The 21,560-nt window shown below is 48.6% G+C and overlaps 1 protein-coding gene across 5 annotated transcripts in view; it reads right to left on the bottom strand.

The window, feature by feature from the left end:
* Positions 1–540: 540 nt before the first annotated feature.
* Positions 541–21,560, bottom strand: part of DAGLA (diacylglycerol lipase alpha) — a 68,600-nt gene continuing 47,580 nt past the window's right edge. For all 5 annotated transcript variants that reach the window (XM_064453000.1, XM_064453002.1, XM_064452999.1 and 2 more), the window contains 12 exons: positions 21,072–21,196; positions 19,715–19,871; positions 19,308–19,391; positions 19,099–19,176; positions 14,879–14,959; positions 12,564–12,706; positions 10,913–10,981; positions 9,738–9,810; positions 8,439–8,635; positions 7,936–8,065; positions 6,971–7,152; positions 541–4,491 (listed from right to left, as the gene is read on the bottom strand). In XM_064453000.1, the coding sequence (XP_064309070.1) occupies positions 3,564–4,491; positions 6,971–7,152; positions 7,936–8,065; positions 8,439–8,635; positions 9,738–9,810; positions 10,913–10,981; positions 12,564–12,706; positions 14,879–14,959; positions 19,099–19,176; positions 19,308–19,391; positions 19,715–19,871; positions 21,072–21,196 (2,247 nt within the window). In that variant the 3' untranslated portion in view covers positions 541–3,563. The remainder of the gene's footprint in view (positions 4,492–6,970; positions 7,153–7,935; positions 8,066–8,438; positions 8,636–9,737; positions 9,811–10,912; positions 10,982–12,563; positions 12,707–14,878; positions 14,960–19,098; positions 19,177–19,307; positions 19,392–19,714; positions 19,872–21,071; positions 21,197–21,560) is intronic.

The raw sequence follows: 21,560 nt of genomic DNA, 5'->3' as shown, positions 1-21,560 counted from the left end.
TTGGCAGCTTAGCCAGGATCCAGGGGGTCAGGCACCATGAACTGCACTTCCAGCGCTGCCTCAGCGTGGGGTGGAACGGCCCATTGAAATGCCAAGGGAACATGGAAAGATTAGAAGGCACAAAGCTCAAGAGTAGGAACCAGAAGCCAAGAGATTAAGAAATCTGAAGATGCTTCATGTTTCCAACGACAGCTGCACGTCGGAGCGGAGCGAGGGCAGAGAAAGCAGCCAACAGCGTGCAGTTCAACTGAAGGAGGTAGCTACGGGCTAAGCATTTATTTTAACTTTCCAGATACGCTCTTGCAGGAAGAAATAGGAGATCAGCCTGTCCAAATGCTCTTATAGCAAAGCAGTGATGAGAATCAAGACACAGAGAGACATGTAAAGCAGAAATAATGCAAAGAGTGTGGATTTGCTTTGTGAGGACTGGGAAGAGATCTGTTTGTCAAGAGAGAGCAACAGAAAACAGGAGTTATCCACAGTGTGATGCAATGAGTCACAGAACAGTAGGGGTTGGAAGGAAGAACCTTAACTAAAAGGGCTCTTTTGCACCTTTAATGCCTTGATCTACGGCAAGCCCAGGTCACAAGCATTTGGGGTATTACCAGGCTTTTCAGAAGAAGCCTAATAACCACAGAGCACAAACAAAGCAGAAAAAAAATGCAGCCTGCCAGGCTGCTCGCTGCTACAGCCGCTCAGGGCAGGGCAGCCCCGGTCCCCCAGGACCCAGTTCCAATGGCACAGAGAAGGAAACAGTCCCGCGCAGCGACCGCACATTCCAGGACGTAGCGGAGGTACGCCCAGGTCAGGAGTGACTTTCTAGTGCAATATTGCGACTCGTTAAACATCATCAGGTCACTCCTGAGACAATTTCTCCTCTTAAGAGGGAGGGAATCCACCCTCCTCTCCTCATCTCCCCACCATCCTTGGGTAGGGCACCAGTAGTTCCACCTAGTCTGAGACAGCCTTCTCCCAACACCTCACTGCCAGGGACAGAGACGATTCTTTCATTAATGTTTGTAAAGTGCTTTGCAGATATAAAGCTCTGCCTAAGTGCTAAGTGTTATTACTACCCACCTTCTGCCGACGATTAAAGGCAGAAGTGAACTCCTTTTCCCTGCTCTGCCAACACGCGTCAGCAGCCTGCGTCAGGAGGTGAGCTAGCCCGCTAGCCTCAGCCCCCCTGCACTTCAGCTCCCCTTTCCCTCCCAAAACTACCCAGTTTATTGTGCGTATTCCTGGACACCACCTTTTTAGTGTTTCTTGGGTGCGCGCAGCAATCCAGCCTTACCCTGTGGTCTGCAATAGCGGGCGATCTGATGGCATTTGCACACCTTTCTACGTGAGCTCCTGACCTATACGAGCTCTCAGCAAGGGGAAAAACACTGCCCTTTTCTGAAGGACCTACAAAGGAAAAAGTAACTTCTTGTTGCTCAGAATGAAAGCTTTCTTCTACAAATTACTGGGAATTTAGAGGGGCTCCTTCCCTCTGAATCAAGACAGTATAGAAAAAGTCACCTTTGGAACCTAAACCACAGGGACAATATTTTACTGCCCGTTTAACAAAGCCCCTCTGCTTCTGAAGGACCTGTAATTTGTAAGGAGTGGGGGACACGGTATCCCACGCTAAATTGTTGAGTGGGAGATCAGCACCCGGACACAAAGCCCGGTTCCTTTCTGTGCGCCTGGAATCGTTTACGTCGATGCACACTGGCGATGAAGCACTCCCACTCTGACTCGATGGCAGGTGATGCCACGCGTGCCCCGTTTGCATGGCACCCGGGAGAGCACAGCCCTGAGCCATGCCTGGGGCTTCCAGAAACTACTCCACGAACACGGCTGGAGGCTAGGGATAACAGGAGCTGAGGGATTTGTCATGAGTTAAGCTCCTGGGAAGCACAGCATCCTCCCACAATGGAAATACCGCAGTTAAGGAGGGGAAAGGAGGGCAATAACAGCTCTGTGATTATAAGGAAGTTGAAATAGGAATTTCTTTTCCAGTGAGGGAGGACAGAGCTCCAGCGAGACTGATCGGGAACTCCGCTGAGCTTTGATATGAAGGTGTTGTGTCAGTGAAAGGCTTTCAGGCTTTCTGCAGGTCACAGTATGTTGAACTTTCTAGACAGGTAGTTTCTCTCCTGCTTCCATCATTGGAAAGTCCCTGCCTCGACAGGTCTATAGCAGGCTCCTCCGGGCACTGAGGCTCTGCACAGCAGTGCTCAGGTAGTTTTACCAGCGACTTGGTCAAGCTTAGCAATGCGGTGCTGTGCAACGGGGAAGAGGACGAGGGAGGGTGGGCAAGGGACGCATGCAGCTTCCCCCAGACTCCGATCCACTTTAAAAGCAGGGGACTTGCAATCGTACCTGCCCATCCTCTCTCCCCTCAGTCCCCGGAGGGAACAGCACAGGAAGGAGGGAATGAACATGCTTTTTGCTTAGGTAAAGCCTCCCTGTTTGCTTAATAAATACCTTCCAAAAAGCTTAGCAGCTCTGTAAACATACAAGAAATTTCAATACTTGGTAAAAGTTCATCTTTTCCCTGAACTCCCAGTGACAGAGGCTGGCACTGATCTGTGATTACTGCATACAGGTGGTGTGAGGACCCGGTGGAGTCCAGGAGAGGCTCCCAGGCTCCGCAGGGGCCTGGCAAGTAATGCTGGGTGTTGAGAAGCCTGTTAAATTTTCAAGTTGATCCATCCGTGCAGCTCTGAGATGAGAATCCTGTCAGTCCTGCGGGAACGTCGCCAGCTCAGAGTGGTCCAGGGAACGGAGAAGCGATGATGGTGACAACCAGGAGAGCTCTTTCTGGCAAAGGAGGGACATGGCAGAGGGCTTTGGCTCTTCAGAACGGTGTCCTTCCCTCTCAGAAGCAGCCTGGTGGTCACTGAACACAGAAGTACTCAGGGGAGAGAAAACACAGTGCCAGCCCCATTCTTGCTGCGCCTGGCCAGGGGAGGGGAGACTGCATTTGGGGAGAATACAGCCCCAATGGCTTTAAAACAGGAGAGTGTCCTACAAAAGCAATCCCCGTGGAAGTGTGACGAATTGGATCTTGGGCCAGATCCGACCTGGTAGTGCAATAGGGCCCAAAGTCTCAATCCGCTCATTTCCAAAACCACTGACACCGTACCAAGGGGGTGATCTGGCCTGGCCCCCTTCCTTCTGTCTATCCAATCCTCGAGCTTCAGAGAATCCACCCCTTCACCCCAGAGGATTCCCTGAAGCAGGGTATCTCACTCCCAAACTCAGCAGGTGCCCTGGGGCAAGGAATCTGCCTCTTAAATGAAATGAGACAGGCTGAGGTAGGGAACTTGCATCTACCTTTAGTGACTCAGACCCTCTTAGTGTAGCAGGCCTCGTGAGGCAATGCTGCTTCTCCCAGCCACAAGCATGGCACTCGCGCACAATCCGTCCTCCGGACACCAGCGTGCCACCACCGTGTCACCCCAGAATTCCAGCTGTCTCCTCCGATCCGAACTGCCCGACGACCACCTCCTCCAAGTATCATCCCAGCACTCAGCCCATGGGATCAGCTCTCAGAGCCGCACCCCTTTACCCTGGCACTAGAGGGCCGAAATCATGAGGTCGTCCTGCTTGGCAGGGCTGGTTACATGCCCAGAGGGGGTGGAAGTCCGGATTTTATCAGTAGCCAGGCACTCCTGGCTGCTCACGCCTGTGGGAGTGATGTCCATGAGTTCTCCGGATGAACTAAGGGGGAAAGAGGGTGAGACAGAGATGCCCGACGAAGGATCTGTTGAGCCTGCAAACAACCTCGGGGGCTTTGGGACTAAGTTGGGTTCATATTGTGCCCTCAACAGGATCTCCTGATCACTGACGGACTTGGGCATCTCTGCAAAGTCACTGGAGCTGTCTGACACCATCATGCAGTAGATGTCCTGGAAGGAGCTGCTTTTGCTATCCAAATTAAAGAGGCTGTCTATGAACTCAGCAAACTCCAGCACCTGGGGACTGGGAACATCAGTGAGCCGTCCGTTCTGGAGGGACAGCTCCTCACGAGGGGCTAAGGAAACGTGGTCGCCCTCACTGCTGGCCCCCTCCTCGCTGCAGCGTCGCTGGGGGGTAGTGCCACCGCTGTTGAGTACATTGTCAGGGGGCTGAGTCTCCTGGGAGTGCTTGGAGAGGCTATCAGCAGCCAGCAGCTCTGTCCGCGAGCTGAGGGAGGGGTTCTCCTCAGGGATAACGGGGTCTATATAAAAGCAGTGCGTCTCATCCTTCTCCATGACAGCATGGAGGCTGGGGGAGCCCCGGATGCTCCGAAAACCAGAGGAGCGCCTTGAATCAAAGCTGTAGATGGATTCATTGTCCGAGAGGCTCTCCATGGTCGCGAGAGGGGCACGACGGTCCTGCAGCTCCACAGACAGACGTTCCTTTGTATCCAGGAGAAGCAGCTCCACAGGGTCTTTCTGCACAGGAGAAAGTGGCTTTGTCTCATAAAACCCCTCCAAGCTAATTTCAGAATGAGACTTGCTCCTGCAATGAGAAACAGACAATGTGTGAGGCTGCATCGCTCCACAGAACCGCAAGCTGCCGGAACAGCCAGAGGAACCAAGAGTTGGGCACAGAGTTCCTCACACACACTGAGCTCACGTGTCGTTGCTCTAACCAGAGCCATCCACAAGTGCAAGAAAACTCTTATCTCTCCGTCCTCCCAGCTGGAAATACTAGGAACAGTTTCTTCCCTCTGCAAACTCAGGTTCTTGCCCTTCTCCCCTTTCTCCTGGCTAAATGTCTTTCCCTCTCAAGCCCCATTTTCACTCAGGCCCATGGTTCTGCTCCCAGTGAAACTTGCAGCACTTCTAACCGAAGCGCCCAAAACCATGGCGCAGCCTCTGCACACACAGACAAGCCCCTCTCTCACCCAACACCTCTGTATTAGAGACGATTCAGGCAAGAGAGGTTGATGGACTAGCCTATGGTTAACCTACTACTTTTTCTTTCTTCTTGCACTCTGAACCACTCCAGGGTCATGCCTTCCCCTCCTTTTCCATGCTGGCAAGCCCCACCTTACTACCACAAATGCCAGGAGGCTATTAGAGTATTGCCCATGACCAATGCAGCTACCATCTCAGGTAGCAGACTTTAAAATAGGTAAAAAATCAACTTACACGACTTAAGACAAGTAAAGAGCTTTAGGAAGACTCCAATGACACTAAGACTTTAAAGGATCATGCAGGCTCCTCCAGAAAAGACACCATGTCAGAGACACGGGGAAGGAGCTCCCCACACCAGGCACACACAAAGCCTGCGATTAGCTGCAGCCAAAGAAACAGCCCTGAAGACAAGAACTTAAGGAAACATCTGGGAAAAGAGCCTCAGCTTGGGAGAGGACTGCCGCACCTGCCAAAAGGACATGATGTATAGGGAAAGGCTTATAAGTTAGGCCAATATTTAATCCCTTTCTAACTTCAATAGGGTAATAGTGATCTAAGAACAGGGTTCAAGAACCCCAAAAGAGGGAGTTTGACACAGTAAGCTGGCTCTAAGCTCGACTTAAACACAACCAACCTACATCTGTTTCCACTCTAACACCTCCCTTAAGCCTCTCTGCCCTCTCCCCTGTTCCCTTTCATGTCTCCGAATTCCCCCTCTGCTTCTACTCACCTCAAAGGGAAGCAGCTCCTTGGGTCTGCTCTGGCTACGCCCTGCTGCTTGACCTAGTTCATCTTCTCAGTCTTACTGTAGCCTTCACAAACGGGGCCGATCCCTGTTCCTGCTGTTTCATCACAGCTGCGGTTGTTTCTAAGCTCTCCTTCACTGCCTCTGACCGTTCACACTCTCTGTGACAAGAACCTTATCATCTTCATATTATTTGCTGTCCTATCTTTCTTCTAAATGTAAATCTCGCTCATGTTATCTCAGGGATACTCAGCTGTCCATCACTCAGCGCAGACCATCTCACCCTGCCTCTTCCCCACCACCCCCCTGCTTCTCGTTGGGTCTCCCTACCCGAATTCCCCATAGAAGTGCTTCTCTTGCAAAGAAAGAATCCTCTCCCCCCACAACGCTGTCTTCTGTTTCCACTCACGACTCCAAGTTGCTGCCTCTGGCTACAAGCATCCTCCTTCTCCCAGCTTCCCTCTTTTGGCTGCAGATTTCTCCTACATAATGCAATTCTGTGACGGAAGCCACACGTTCCAACTCTGAAGTAAGTCTTTGCCTGCATTTTTTAAATTTACTTACTTTGCAAGCCTGTGATCCCGCTATGCCCCAAACGTTATCTGTAAATCTGCAAAGTCTCTCTGCCGTTTGCTCCTGGAGGAAAGCTGTTTACATACACCCCAAAGAAAGAGCTCCTTTCCAAACCACTCCTTTATGTGCCTTCTCAATGTTCCTCCACCTTCTGGCCTTTGTCACACTACTGATGGTCCACCTTCGAAAAAACAAGCCCTTCAGCACTCAGAATGAGCCTTTTCCCCTCTCCTGCCTTCCACTGGACTGAGCTTCCTGCTCTTGCCCTTCAGAAACAGGACACCAACTGCTCTCCTCTCACCGCTATCCAGGTTCCCAGATCGTCCTGTTTATAATATTCCACAAGCCACATCATAAAGTAGCTTTAAATGCCTATCTTCTGGTAAGCTTTCACTGCTCCTCAGCTTTTGAGAATCCCCATATAGGCTATCATTGGGCACATAAATCATGCAGGAAACCAGAAATCTGGCTGCAAGACTGCAAGCTTTGCCTTCAGGGTTTCAGGGAAAGCCCCGCTTGTCTGGATAAGGAGAAAAGGAAGTTTCTTCCATACCCTCAACTTCTACGTTCTCCTGACCTCGCTGCATTCACAGATCCTTGAGCAACACAACGGACTTTTTTCCCCCAACCTGACAAGACACACTGAGGCTCCGTAAATGTACTACAAAGGCAGCCCTCGGATCTATCCTTTCCCTGAGAGAAAGAAGTCCCACCCCTAATGCCAACAATCCTTCAAAAGAAATCCAAGATATATCCTTACTTGGTACTGCTGTTCCTTCTGTCCACCGTTACGGCTCCCGTTCCCGTCTGCGCTGAGGGTCCACTAGGTAAGGGCTGACTCTGGAAGATCAACTCCGGGGTGAGATCCACTTCTGTAGGACTCACCATCACTTTGGCTGCAGAAAGTAAAGCTGTTTTCCCCTTGTTGTAATTCTCTAAGACCTATTCAAGGCAAGCAGAGGAACAGCAGTGTTTTACCGGGGATGGCAGCTTTGCTGTTCTCAGCTCAAGACAACAAACTGCTGGATTTGCCTCTGTTTCTTACCAATGTCTTCTGCAAGCACAGGGCAAGGTCTTGAGATAAAGGATTATATCAATGAATTCTGATACACTCTACGCTGTCAGAATGCCCTGCTGGGCAGCCAGGGCCGGGGGGGTGACTGGCAGGACGCTGGCAGGAGCGGCCATCAGAGCAGCAGGGCAGAGGAGCCTTGGCTAAATCTCTATGGTAGAACCGCAGGGGTAGGAACTGCGGCTTAGAGGCAGAGACCTGTTCTACAACCATTACACATAAGCTCAATCACCCCTCAAGGCTAACAGAGGGGCTGCAGCCGCAGCGTGGAGGACTTCGGCTGCAGCTTGGGTTTCACCTGAACTGCAGTCTGTGATGAGCTGCTTCGGAGAGAAGGAACCAAACAGCACCCACCCCCACGTTATTACGACATTAAATTCTGAAAGAGGACCTTGTCTGGGACGCTGGGTGTTGGGAAGGAGATCGGCATTCTATTTCCAGACCTCATTACATCCAACTCTAACAGCCTGCGCATGACTGGTGCAGAGCACAACCTTCTTTCCTCCTCCCCTCCAAAGGAAACGGTCTTGTGTATTCAAACAGCCGGCACTCCTGGGCAAGGACTTCCTGCCCTGCGTACGTAAAGGCCCGCGACAAGGCACTTGCTTTACCAGGGCACCTAACTGCCCCTTGATCCGAATTCTCTGCATTACCTTGTTGAGCCCTTCCATGACCACATACGGGAGGTGTTCGTGCAACATCGCCGGTGAGATGATGACCTCATTGAACGCCTTATTGTCACCCCAGATAGCGAAGTAAGTGGGATCCTCTTGCTCGCAGCAACTGGGAGAGGAGTTGGGATCCAAACAGAGGGGAGAAGAGGGAGCAGGGGATGAAAGAGCAGGCCAATATTTTGGCATGCAAAAAGGAAGAAACAGCAGGTTGCGGAGACAGAAAGAGCAACAGGAGGAAAAACAGAGGGAGAAGATATTAAAGTACACATGCTACTGCCGTCGCTCCAACACTCTGCACTAGCCAACAGTGACACGACCATCTTCTCATTCTGACAGCACAGGCACAATCACTGTCGCCGTAAGACGGCGGGGGAACAAAAATCACCTCTTTCATAGCTGGGTTCCTGCCTTGGGGAGTCTTCTCCAAAAGAAGATTTCCACCCCCACCCACGGGCTGGCTCTGGAGGTCTGCACATACTCACCAGCACTGCTCTGCAGGGTGGTTGTGCACCACGTGGATGATGCGGCCAGGTGGGTAAAGCGGCGTGCTCGCGGACAGGGCGATGGTCAGATCGCTGGGATGGGTCCAGAGGCGGTTACTCGTTACGGAATTTTCTTCCGTCTCTTCAGGGAGCTCTGACTTGGGGATGCACTTCGTAGCGCCCACAATGATTCGCCACTGTCCAACGCGAGAGAAAGGAGGGAGATTACGGAGAAGAGAAAAACCTCAGAGAAAAGCAGAGTCATCTCACAAGGCACTATTGGTAGGTTGAAACTCAACACCTAATACCAGAAAAGAGAAAAAATGGGCCTTGTGCCCTGATTGCTTAAATAAGAGCCCTAGAGCTAGAGATAACCCTGCCGAGAGAAGCTGTTTCTTCTTTTCCCAGTTTTAACCTCAGAAGCGGCAACACCTGATCCTTTTTTTGCGGGAGGTTTTTTAAGGGCCTAGAGCAAGCACCGCTTGTCCACCAGCTGGTAACTCAGCATCTTTCAGGATAAACAAGGTAGTTGGAATCTGAGTTTTTAATGTACAAAAATAAACAAAAGACTATTCAACATAAATAGACAAAAATCCTGTTTACACCTTTCTTTACCCACTGAAAGAAATCATAAAAACCCCCCAAATTCACCAAAAAACCCCATAAGACAAACCGCAAAAAACATAGAATGTTAACAAGAAAGATAAACGTGAACTCAGTTTTCTCCCTCCGCAGACCAATTCTATAACATTTTACCCCTAAAAATCTTAACATCCTATGTTTTTTCCATCTCAGTGTAACGGTAAAGAAGCCCGGGGAGAAAAAACGTTCCACGTTTCCTATCTCCAAAACATTAACAGACCGCTTATCCTCGAACAGCACCACCCAGACAGCACGCAGCAGTGTCTGCAAGCAGACAACTGCTGTACTTCCTAGCCTGTTACTGGCCAAGACAAGCTACAGTTGGAACACAGACTGCAAAACGGGCTCAGATGAGGAAAATTTCCTGCTCAGTTATTTTAGGCCTGTGCTGGTGAACTTACAGCACGTGAGCCAGAGTCATCACACAGCCTGCAAACGGAGCGTGGCCCTTCGCCCTGACCTCTCTAGCTGCTGTCCTGCTCTCGCCATCACTCCGCTGGTTGCCTAAATCTCCTCTGGTTACCTAAATAATAGTCACAGTGGCCCTGAGGAGAGCTGGAGGGCAGGAGAAGTCTGCAGGATTGTTGTGTGATGTTAGAAGTTCACCGTCACTGCTCAGAGACTCACCTTCAGGTGTCTGTTAGTCTTTACTCTTACCTTCGGTTTGTTACTTCTTTGAAGAACATCCAGAAGCTGCCGGCGAAACCCCTCCAGCTGCGAGAGACCGATTCTGGGAAAGAGGAAGACGTGTTTACAACAGCTGGGCAGGGAACGGCCGGCGGGTGACAGGACGTAGGGACACAGAGCACGGAGGAACAAGAAACCACGCTACAAGAGATACTACAAGAATGCAACAATGCCATACTGCACATCATTTCAGAGGTGGGTTGTGGCATCACCCAGGACCAGTAACCTGGGTTAAGAGGCCACAGGAAACCATCGTGATGATAAACAAGTATGAAACGGAACAGAATCAGAGCAGCGCACGCATACATGAGAGAGGTCAGTGAACCAATGAAACCGTCAGTGAAGGAGGGAGATGATGCAAACACAGAGACAGGTGAGCAAGACACAAGTATGACACAGAGCAGATAAATTAGGAAGGTGGGCACGGAGCTGCATGACGCCACTGAGCGGACTGCAGGATGGACAACATTTTGTCACACAGGTTACCATTAAGGCACACTCGGTACCATTTAGTACTTGCCCCCCACTGAATTCTACGTGCCTTATATTGCACAGATAGAAACGTTACCGTTTATCTGAGGTCACGCAACAGGGCAGAAGCAAAAGGAAAACCCAGGTTGCCTGGCTCCTAGTCCAGTGCCCTGTTGAGCAGAACATGTCCCGGGAGAGGATGAGGTGAGAAATGCCAAGACACAAGAAATGAGGGAGCTGGTTCGGCAATGTGAGATGATATGGAATAGGAATTCAGGGGCAAACAGTACAAAATGAGATGACAGCACGTCTAGTTCAGGGCAGAGTGTAAAGAGGTCCGAGATAACCCAGGCAACCAGGAAGATAGCATCGACATGTCGGATACCACAACAAGGATAATTACAGAGACAGGACAGTCACCCTTTTCTTTCATACAGGCAGCCGAGAGACAGGGAGGGATATGCCTGTAAAAAGGCGCGTGAAACACTAATATAGGCATCCAGATGAAAGGTGCAGCAATACAGGTGACTAGGAAGGCAAGTAAGAAGCATACAAGGACAGGTAAATGAGGAAACTGGAGACAGACGTGATTTAGGTGTGTCTGACAGGAAACAGGTGACTTTGGTATAGAACAGCACATACTCATCAAGAAATTCAGACACTTCTCAACTTGCCTGGGCACTAGATCTTTGCCAAGCACGACAGCAGTCACAAACTCTTTTGAATACTCCATGGCATCCTCACTGGAAGAGAAACAGGACCAAGAAGCAGCAAACAGTGTTTAACTAGCAGAAAACTGCACTTCACTCCCAGTTTGCCACTGGTGTCAGAGACGTTACCAGTGTACCAGGGTCATAAAAACCACCACCCAAGCTACTCAAGGCTTTTGAGACTTGCACCCTGATAAAGAAAAGCCTGATATTCACACCCCACGCCCCAAGCACCATTACTCTGCATACCGCTCTGAATATACTTGGGAAAGGAAGCACTCTAACTCAATGCCTCGTGGTCGCTTTCCAATAGCTTTGGAATGGCCAGGAGAGCAGAAAGGAAGAAGATATTCTGTGCTCCTGAGACCACTTTACAAAGACACTGTAGAACTAAGATGGCCACTTTCTGCAGCAACCCGAGTACCAAGGTAAGAGGGAATTAAGGCTCCAACTCTATGAGCTGGTTCTTCAATCCACTACTTTCCTAAAGACCTTCTTCCACACCAGTTACCCCAGGCAGAGGCTGCATCATTGACCCAGAGATGATCCTGGGCATGACCCACAGTGCAACAAAAGCGTGGCCATCAGAGGCACCTCCTTGAACTCTGAAACAGTTGAGCTAACACAGCACAGCTTGGCCTGAGCTATCAAGGGATCCCAGGAGTGGAAGCTCTGAGCAGAAAGCTATAAAACTCTCATGAAACATTCCACAGAGCAACTCCCCTAGAGCTGCAGAAGACCAGGGATTACTATCATAACAAGACATGCTGGTACCCAGATTCATTAGCAGGATGGTTTAAAACCCTCGGCTGCTCCTGGAGCATGATGCAGTAACTATCACAAGAAGCTTCTGATAATCCATAGCTGCTTTCAGGAGCCCCCATGACATGTGTCACAACTAGAAAGACCTTATCTCATGTCACAGCGATAGAGTAGGATGTTTCTGTTTGGCTGCCATGTAAATAACATGACCACCAGGTCTGTTCCAATTTACAGTGGGAAGAATTCATGGTACCTCTCTTCAAACATCTGAGGCAGCTACCCTAGATTCCCCCTATAGCCGACGGAGAGAAACAGGCACCCAAGAAGCACAATCCCTCTGACCTATTTTAGGGACCCACTTTAGAATGACAGAAATCACACCCCAGAAGGGCCAATTTCTTTTCAGCTGCAAAAGGAGTCCAAACAACTAGATCAACTGATGCAGACATCCACATTCGGCCAAATACCTCCCTCACTGCACATCTATTCACAGCAGATGGGGAGACGACACGCTGGCACCGCGCAGAGAACAAGGAAATGGCACCCTGTCCACTCAGCTTGCCTTTTCCACTAGCCAAGGTGAAATCAGAGCTATAGCTACGGACAACTAAGCCATACACCAGGATATTTGGGAGAGTGGCCACCTGCCATCGCAACCTGAACTCCAAACTATAGCACAGAGCAAAGGCTGCCAACAACCCTCAGCTCCTATAGACTGCCTCTCCATTTTATTGCATGCTTCTCCGGGGCAGGGACTTGTCTTTCACTGCTCCTCAGAGCATCGCAAACGGGACCTGATCCAGCTACCACACCCCCCCCTTCCTCTCACCAGTCCTCCTACCCCAACACCTACCTCAGCAGCCCACCTGGGGGAGAATAGGCAAAGCACTTCACTGATGGGTACTGCGGACGCAAGAGGAAGGACAGGATGGCAGCCGTGCCAGCCCCTAGGGAATGACCAACCACGATCAGGCCATAGTGTTTTGTTCCTCTCCCCTGCAAACAAAACAAAAAAATTCCAAAACAAAACAAGAAATTGAGGTCAGGCCGCAAGGTAAGTCCACAGCCCCCAGAATCTGTCTCATTCCACAGCTGTGAGTGTTTCCCACACATGAGCACTCTGGACTCCAGTTAACCAGCTCCTTGAGCAATGAGAACTAGTGAGGGTATGTCAGACTTTGAAATGGAAGCAGAGCTCTGATTTACGCTGTTTAAGTCACAGTGGCAGACCCAGCACACTCCTGCCCAGCAACACTGCTTGTTCTGAAGGGATGCTAGAATGCATTTCTCTTCTGGTATTCTCTCCTACATCCCCAGTCAGTGTGTGACCTACTGGCTCTTCCCTAAAAGAAAAAAGGTAGGAAGGAAAAGGAAATGTGCACAAGCTGTTTGAGTTATTTCAGATTTGATATGAGCCTTTTGCTCCTCCTCAAATCTGACAGCCTTCTGATAATATCCAAGTCCAGGCTCACACATCTCAGGTCTCCTCAGTTCTGGAAATTACTTGCTTTCATTAATTTCACAATTGTGCAGGCTGAAAAACAGAGATCCTAACTAGCAGTTTGAATAGTAGTCTTCTGAGTCTAGGTCTTCTCCAAAGCTGGCGACTGCTCAAGTAATTCAGACAAAACTATTCTCTAATGAGACCAGGCCACAAGAATGAAAGATCTATGTTTGTGTCATTTTCCTTCTCAAGACCACCTCCAAGGCACCATTGTGCCTGCTACAGTCAGTGAGGTGGTTGCGGGGGGAGATTTAAAACTTTATACACCTCACTTTTATACTTTTTCTCTGAATATCTGTTGCTGGCAACTGTCAGAAACAGTGTACTGGGCCAGCTGAACCTCTGGTAGGGCCTGGCGTGGCACTGATGTTCTGGCCATAGCGCTTCGTCAGATATTCTGCAGAGTTCAGTTTCAGAGAGTACTTAATTTTCTACACACAAGCCAGTTGCTCCACCTCAGATTAATCAAGCCCCTTGTGGGCCAGGTCCAGCTAATTACACTATTTTTCATCAATTAGAAGTTGGACCCGCCATACAGAAAGCCAGCTTCAAACAGAACAGAATATGATACTTATTTTCATGCACAGGAGACAACCAAAGCACAGAGCTTCATACGCCACTGTATCCCTACCAGTCAGGTAGCAATCGAGCTCTCTAGGACATCAGGAAAAGTTCCTCGTGAGTAACAGCTCACTTAACAAGACCAATTTTCACATTCTGGGCAAAGAGGAATGAGGCACTGTATAAAGAACAGGCTGCCCAGAGAGGTGGTGGACTCGCCATCCCTGGGTGTATTTAAGAGACATGTAGACGTGGCACTTCAGGGCATGATTTTGGAGACATGGTAGTGCTGGGCTGGCAGCTGGGCTTGACGATCCTAGAGGTCTTTTCCAACCTTAATGATTCTATGAAGCACCGTATAAAGAAGTCAGATGCCTCTGTGTATCTCCCTACACCTACCAAGCATCACAAGGCAGACACTACAGTGTTGACTGGTACGTTGACTCAAGCTTCAGGGGATCATCGAGGCTTTTATCCCTCTTTTCTTTCTCCCTTGAGCTATTGCTAATTTCCCCACGGGCACTGCTCAGGCCAAGGCACTCTTTGGGCATGAGAAAAGGACAGCTGTCTGACAGCAGGGAATCAGGCAGCTCAGAAGTTCCCTCCCCAGCGGGGACCTACTGTGCTATTACTGACATACAAACTAAGGTAAGCTGCTTGGTAACGTCTCTCTTGGGTTCTCTGATGGCTCTCTGTCACAAGAAATGTGCACACACAGGCCGTCAGCACGGCATCCCATCGCTGCCTCCACAGCGAATCTCCGTCGAGATGGGATTTTAGTTCCTGTTGATTTGTTTTTAATGTTCTCTATCCTGCCTTGCCACCAAATGGGACTGGGGACTGCCTGCCTCAGCTTTGCCTGAGGAAAAAAAAATAATCAAGAGCTCTGCAGTATTGGTGGTTTCAAAATAAAAAAGAAAACAAACCTTGGGGGAGTGAGTAACTAGTTGCCTGTCTGGCAATCCAGAGGGGCAGGAATTGAAGGAAGAGTTGAAAAATTAGTACAACAGATTCAGGGACTTAGAGGTTGCCCTAAAACCAGTGTTTTGGGGAAATCTTGTCTTCTGTATAGCCTGCAAGGGTAAAAGAAAATTAGTACTCACTAAGTCTCGTCCGAAAGCTTGAGAAAGCACCATTTCTTGCTCTAATTTCTTCTTGATGTACTCAGCAGACAGCACCATTCCCTGAGGGAAACACGAAGACAGAACAGGACGTGAACGGTTGCGCATCAGCCCCGATCTAAACATCCAGCAGACACCATTCTGCCCCAAACGCTGGGTAAGCTCTAGAGGGCCACGCAGCGTGTGGCGGGCTTCAGGAGGAACAGTGACTCCACATTTCAGAATAGGCTTCATTAGGCACACGACTTGGCTCTCGGATTACCAGGAGCCACAAACTGTTTAGAAGTAGTGACAGTTCTGAAATTAAGATCATACTCAGAGGCCCTATTCCTGGGCTCACGGTGCAGAGTGTAGGGAAAAAAAAACCCAGCCAACGCAAAACAATCCGCTTCTTAAACGCAAGGTTGTGTATCCGGTAGCTCAGCAGACACTGGGTCCTGCAGTCGAACGGAGAAACAGACTTTGATTTTTCTGCACGTCACTGCCTTAACTGCAGCGCTGCGCTCTTCCGTTTAAATCTGTGAATAAAAGCATGAAACTGGCCTAACAAGTTCACAGGGAAAATAATACAAACGTCAAGACACCACTGGAGGGAAAAAGCGGCAGCGCTATCTGCGTAGGAAGACTTATTGACGACTGGAGAAGGCAGCAACTATTAAGGGGATTCAGCTGCCAAAGGACATTCATCACAAATTATTAAAGGTTTTTACGCACTAGAAGCTAAGAACTGCTGAAAGATGGGAAACAAGTCTGGTTCTAAACATTTATCCTCTCTGCTGATGGCTGCATCTGAGGAGGGTTTCTCCCTCTGTCTATTAATTACAAATGCAGTTGATCCATTATAAACAAGCCGCTAGAATTTGGTCTGTCGCACAAATGCTTGGTTATGCCTTGACCACAGTTTAATTCAGCGATAAGCAAGCCTGGACTACAAAGGCTGACAGACAGTGCTGTAATACAGAGTGAACGTCGGTAAACAGAAAGAAGCTACTTGCAATTTGGTGATTACAGACCTCAAATAATTCACACTGGCTGGGCTGGCCAAAAACCAGGGAAGACCATCATCTCTGCTATTTTCCATTACACCCCTGCCTGAAAACAGTTCAAGTACAAAGCGAACATTACTGAGCGCTGTTTCATCTCAGAGACGCGATTCATGGATTCATGGCTTTCTCAAAAAAAAGCACAGAAATGCAGCATTTTCAAAGTCCCCAATATCAAACCCGCCATCGAAACCGATGTGAGCACTGAAGAGAGCGAGCAGAACACAGGTGATGCTGCTGAGCCGGTAAATGGGACATCTGTAATGCTACCATCATTATCAAAAAGCAGATGCCATGATATTTCATGCCTGTCTTCAGATCTCGCAGCAGCTAGCCAGCTTCCGCTGCATACAGCGGCATCTCCGCTCCCAGCTCTAATGAGAAGCGAATGGCAGACTACTTATATAAATTTCTAAGATGAATTTAGGATTCTCTTTTTGAAAAGCATGACCTAAATCCGCGGCGATAGTACTAATGGGCTGTTAGTCAGCCTTATAACTATATTTTTGATAATTACAGAATATTCTACTACAGACAGTGATTTTAATATTACGGAATGAGACTTTTATCACTGCAAAGACACATTTAGACTTTCCGTTAAAGTGGACACTGTTTCCTAAGTTTCAAAGGAATAAAACTATCTGGGCTTAATTTTCAGATCTCCCATGTAAATAACCAAACAGGCTGGAGATGAGGGGAAGTGAAAGGGAAAGAGTCTGTATTGCTTTGCAGTTTGAAGGCACAAAACTGCCCTGTGATATCTGAGCCATGTGTGTGAAAACCCGCCACCGGGGTCTAGTTGGTAGAGGCAAGAGCTTGAAAGTCATTGCTGTTACTGTCGTATCAGACCAGTGAGAGCTGTTAGCACGGCTGAGCTTTAGGGGCCTCCTTCCAGTGTCTACTCCTCGTCACCCCAGCTGGCTCAACACCGTGAAATGAAATAAGCCTCCAAAACCATCACCACATTAGCAGTTCTGTTCTGCACAGGGTCAACAGAATTAGTATGGATTCATGCCCTTGATTTATGATTATTTTTAAATTACCTTTGTTATAAAATCAGTGGCTACTATTTCACAAATAGTGAAGCTAGATTTCTTTTTTGTGATTAATTTCCCCTCCGAATTGTGATGGTCCCCCTTTTTTTTCCTCTCTTTGTGCATGCTAACCCCTAAACCTTAGCTACAGCTATGGTTCTTTGACCCAAAAATAGCTCAGAGACCTAATATATATTTTAACTGCAGCATTCGCAGCAACCCAAGCAATCAAACACTTTCAGCTGTGGTACCGGTGGAGTGATAAGAAGGCTCATGTAAACATCAAGAGTTTTAATTTGTAGGATGCCTGTTCGACACCGCGTGAAGCAGAGTGACAGGCGGGCTCCGCAGGTGGAGATAACGGGCCGTGCCAGCCTGCTGGGTGTGCGGGACAGACGCAGCAAGAGAAATAACAGAAATCAAACAACTTACAGGAAGCTCCCGAATGGCCAAGTACTTTTCTCCAAATTAAATGTAAGTGTTTAGCGAGGCACTGCATTTATTTTGGTGCTAAAGTTGACCTCTGGACATTAAAAATGCATTAAGACCAACATTTTAGAATTCTATTATCTCGATCAGTTTCCCTCAGGAATCAACAGTACGTTATTGTCTGAAGATTAATATTGATAATAATTTAAGATAAAGCTATATTTCTGTACTAGTAACAATCAAAAACGAAGTAACGCAAAGGCCAAATAAGAACTCAATAGAGAACAAAGGGAACGATCTGATAACGTTTCATACAAGTCACTGGCATATGAATATTTTCACATAAAGATCAAAAGAAAAAGCCAACTTCTGCAAGGATCTATTACGAGCTTTTCTGCACGGTAAAAGTAGAACAAATCCCCCTTGCTTTCCTTCGGTTTGCTTTTACCTTCCTTTGCGTGAGCCGTTGATCACCCTGATTGTGCAAAGTCATTCTGAGCTAAATGAATTAGTACAAAAGCAAGTGACATCATCACTGACAGCAGACGTAGCGCTTCAGAAGCGTTAAACAAATTGTAAAGATTCGCAGAGCCAAATATCACTTATGTGACAAAATACTGCCTCATTTATCTATGTTTCCATACCCATATGTCCTGTGTAATTGCCAGGTTGATTCGTTTTCTCATTATGGTGGAAAGAAAGGAAATACCCCTTAGCCAAATAGCAGCTACACAGCGTTGCTGTCAAAGAGACCCACCCTGGGAGACCCGGCGACCAGAGCGTGTCCAAGCACCACTTTCTTAGGTAACTGCTTCTCTAACAGACCCACATCCAGCCGAGTATCTGAGTACGCATTTTCTATCAGCTACCAACGCTCTGCTTCCTAAAGCAGGGCATCAAAGCACAGAGAAGAGGTTTGGCGCCCAGGCAGGACGTCACGAACGAAGCAGTAGCTCCCACCTCGTGGCTCCCAAGGAGTTACGAGCGTGATGTCCCGCCCTGAAGGGACCCTGTCCAGATGATCGGCAACATCTTGTCGCCCTGAGCAGCCCCACTTCCAGCAGCCGCTACGTTCCCTTCAACACGCACAACCTCCAGGTTGTATTTTTCTTTCCCAGCCTGGTGCCGCGTCTTGAGAGGCTGCCAAATTCCTGATAATCTTAAAACTCGGCATGTGTGTCATTACTTTGCTGGACTGGGGCAAAGGTCGGCACTATAGTAAATTGATTTAGTCAGCCCAGTCCTGATCACTGACACAGACACGCAGGATCAGCCTAATTACCGAGACGCGAGTCCTGCCAGTGTCCTTTTAGGAGGTTCAAGGCCTATCCCCGTCGCACCAGAATTTTAAACACGTTCTCGGGGTTGGATAGCAAATTCTGAAAAGGTCAGTGGGGGAAAAAGTAATTTGAATGACTCCAAGCATTTTGCTCTAGGTCTCCGCAGATGTCTTTTACAGTTTGGTTCTTCCTAATTGTATGGGATTTTAATGAGAGACGTAGTCATTTCAACTGTTATAACTAAGGATTTTAACACCTCAAAGCCATTTCACTGCAATTACGTAACACCCTTCCTAAAAGCACCTCAAGCAATTCAGACCACTTTTTTTTTTGGCCTGTAATTAAAAAGTCAAAACATTAGAGAAACAAGTGGGGGTTTTGTTTCGCTTGGGTTTGTTCTCTTGTCTTTTACGCACCTTGTGTCCCAGCCACGTTCCGTGGTGACCCTCAACGGGAAGGCGCTCTGCATCCCCGGTTAGGTCAGTCAGGGCGTCCTGGAAGGAAAGCAGTCACCGTGCTTCAGGCTAAGTCAAACACCACGCGGCGACTCAGGAGGGTCTCAGACTCCCCTCAAAGCCTGCCAGGGTGGCCCTGGGTATGTGAGGCCACTGCAGGGTGCACTTACTTTTGGAGACAGAGTTCCTCGGATACTAATGACCACCTTCTTCTTATCGTGGTCCACGGCCACATAGAAAGGTGTTTCATAAACCTGGAAAAGACCCACTGCTGTATCAATCAGGTGAAACATTCCTGATTATTCTCCTGCTCGGGGACAAGGAGGCAGAGCAGCCTGAGAGGTTACGCCTTATGGGTAAGCACTCCTCTGAATGATCTGATTTTTGGCAGTAGGAAATATTTCTGCCCAAGTGGCAGAATTTCTTGATGGAGAGATAGGACGGGAAGCTCTAGGGTCAGAAAAATGCTTAAGTTTCCCCCCTCTTTGTACCATGACACCTGGAAGCACGTAAATCCCATTAGGAAGGGCCTCAGCAGCAGGCCCCAAACAGGAAGGGGGTTGCAGATTCTCCTTACTGCATCGTGGCAAGATGTGTAAACAATGTCCACTGAGGTCATGTTCTCATCCAAGAAGTGGCGCCGGATGGCTATGGCATTGCAGCCGCAGCAATTATCCTCTTCAATGGTGACGCTGGGTGCGTAGCGGGGACGTGAGGGACAGAGACAGCAACATCTGCGGAAGGAAAGCACGGCTTTGAGGAAAAACGGAATGTGGAAGAGACTGGCTTTAGAGTAGAATGCCTAAGAGATAAGGGGAAGACAGACCCTGCACGCCACACCAGCCTCATCTCAACAGCAGCAATGCCCTTCACGGGTAGGAGCTCTTGCACAAAACAGCGCACAACTCCTGTTTCAGCGTCAAAAAGGGGCACTGGGATCAGATGTAGTTTTCCTTCTGAGCACCAGAGAGAGCTACAGTGCAACCAGTCCCCAAGGAATCAGTGCACGGCGGGGCTGGCACCTCTCCTCAAAAGGATACTATGCTTCAGAGCACAGTCCTACATTGCTTCAACACACAAAGCAGCTAGCATTTAAGGAGATCTAGATCTATTTATAACAAAAAAAAAAAGAAAACAGGTCTAGAGTCATTCCTGAAAAAAAACAGAAGCACAGGGTTTTTTTTTTCCCTTTCTTCCCGTTACGAGACACTTCACAAGGAAAAGTACTCAAAAGGAAGTATATTCCTCCTGACGAGTTCAGAAGTTGCCTGTGTAAGTGCAGGAAGCTCAACCCCAAAGAGAACCTGATGACAGCATTATAGCAGCTGAAAGCAAACATTTAAACCAACGCAATTCTGAAGTGAACTACAGCCTTGCTACCATGAGGTGAGCGTTATACAGCATGGCAGAAAAACAATTAGTCAGAGAGAACACAGCACAAACTCTGGCCAAGTCTTGCCAATGCTTTAATAAAGACCCAAATGCCAGCTCCCTGCGTATCTGGGCTTGCCGATAAATCTCATTTCTGAGCTCCACGACAGCTATTTTGACTCAGTGTGAAAGCGGTCTTGCGCCAGATGAGGTCGTTCTGCTGGCTGCTCGAACCGCACAGGACTGGCATGATCCTCAGTGCACCAGAGAGGACAGAGCATAGGACAGCCTGGTTTATTTAACAAGATAAGCATAAAAGCAACTGTAAGGAAAAGCCTGAGGAGAAAGACATCGGAGTATGAAGGCAGAGTTACTGAGAAATGGAAAGAAAAAGCATGAGAAGGGAAAAGAGGAAAAAAAGCAGAAGAGAAAAGAAGGAAGAACAAAAAGAGGGGCGATGAAGAGAGCAAACAGATGAAGGAAAGGAGGATTCTAAATCTGGGAGAAACAGAAGGGAAAAGGGATGAAGAGAAGGCAGAGTGACAGGCAGGATGGCCACTCACGAGCAGGATCTGGCCAGGCGACAGAGTCCACATGTGGGCTTCCTCATCAGGTATATGGGCCAGCCATAGGCAGCCAGGGCAAACAGCATGTAGTAACACACCTCTTTGTACCGCTGCATCTCTTGCTGAAAGAGACAACAGACTCGCTAAAGGCCTTATTCTCTCTTAGACAGTGAGTTTTCCTAGCGTTTCCCTTTCCCCATCATAGTCAGACATGTGCACCCTTCTTTCTGAGCATCAGCCTTCTCTCTCAGCACCACCAGAACAGCACTGTCAGCATTTCCAGGTGACTGCAGGAGAGCAAGCTGGTTTTGCCAGGCAAGATCGTCCCGCTCCTGAGCACAGCTCAGTACAGCCATGCCTATTTTCCTGAGCGGAGGGGCCCCCTAGCTGTTTAACAAAATTAGAGGTTAGTTCTAGAGAAATTCTCCTCTGTGTATCCAACACCCTGCTGCAAAGGAAGGTCATCCCCTGTGGGTTTTGCCCACC

This window comes from Phalacrocorax carbo, chromosome 5 (assembly GCF_963921805.1).
Source record: "Phalacrocorax carbo chromosome 5, bPhaCar2.1, whole genome shotgun sequence".
NCBI classification, from domain to species: Eukaryota; Metazoa; Chordata; class Aves; order Suliformes; family Phalacrocoracidae; genus Phalacrocorax; species Phalacrocorax carbo.
Note: the sequence above shows the minus strand (reverse complement) of the source record. Positions and strands in the feature narration are given on the sequence as shown.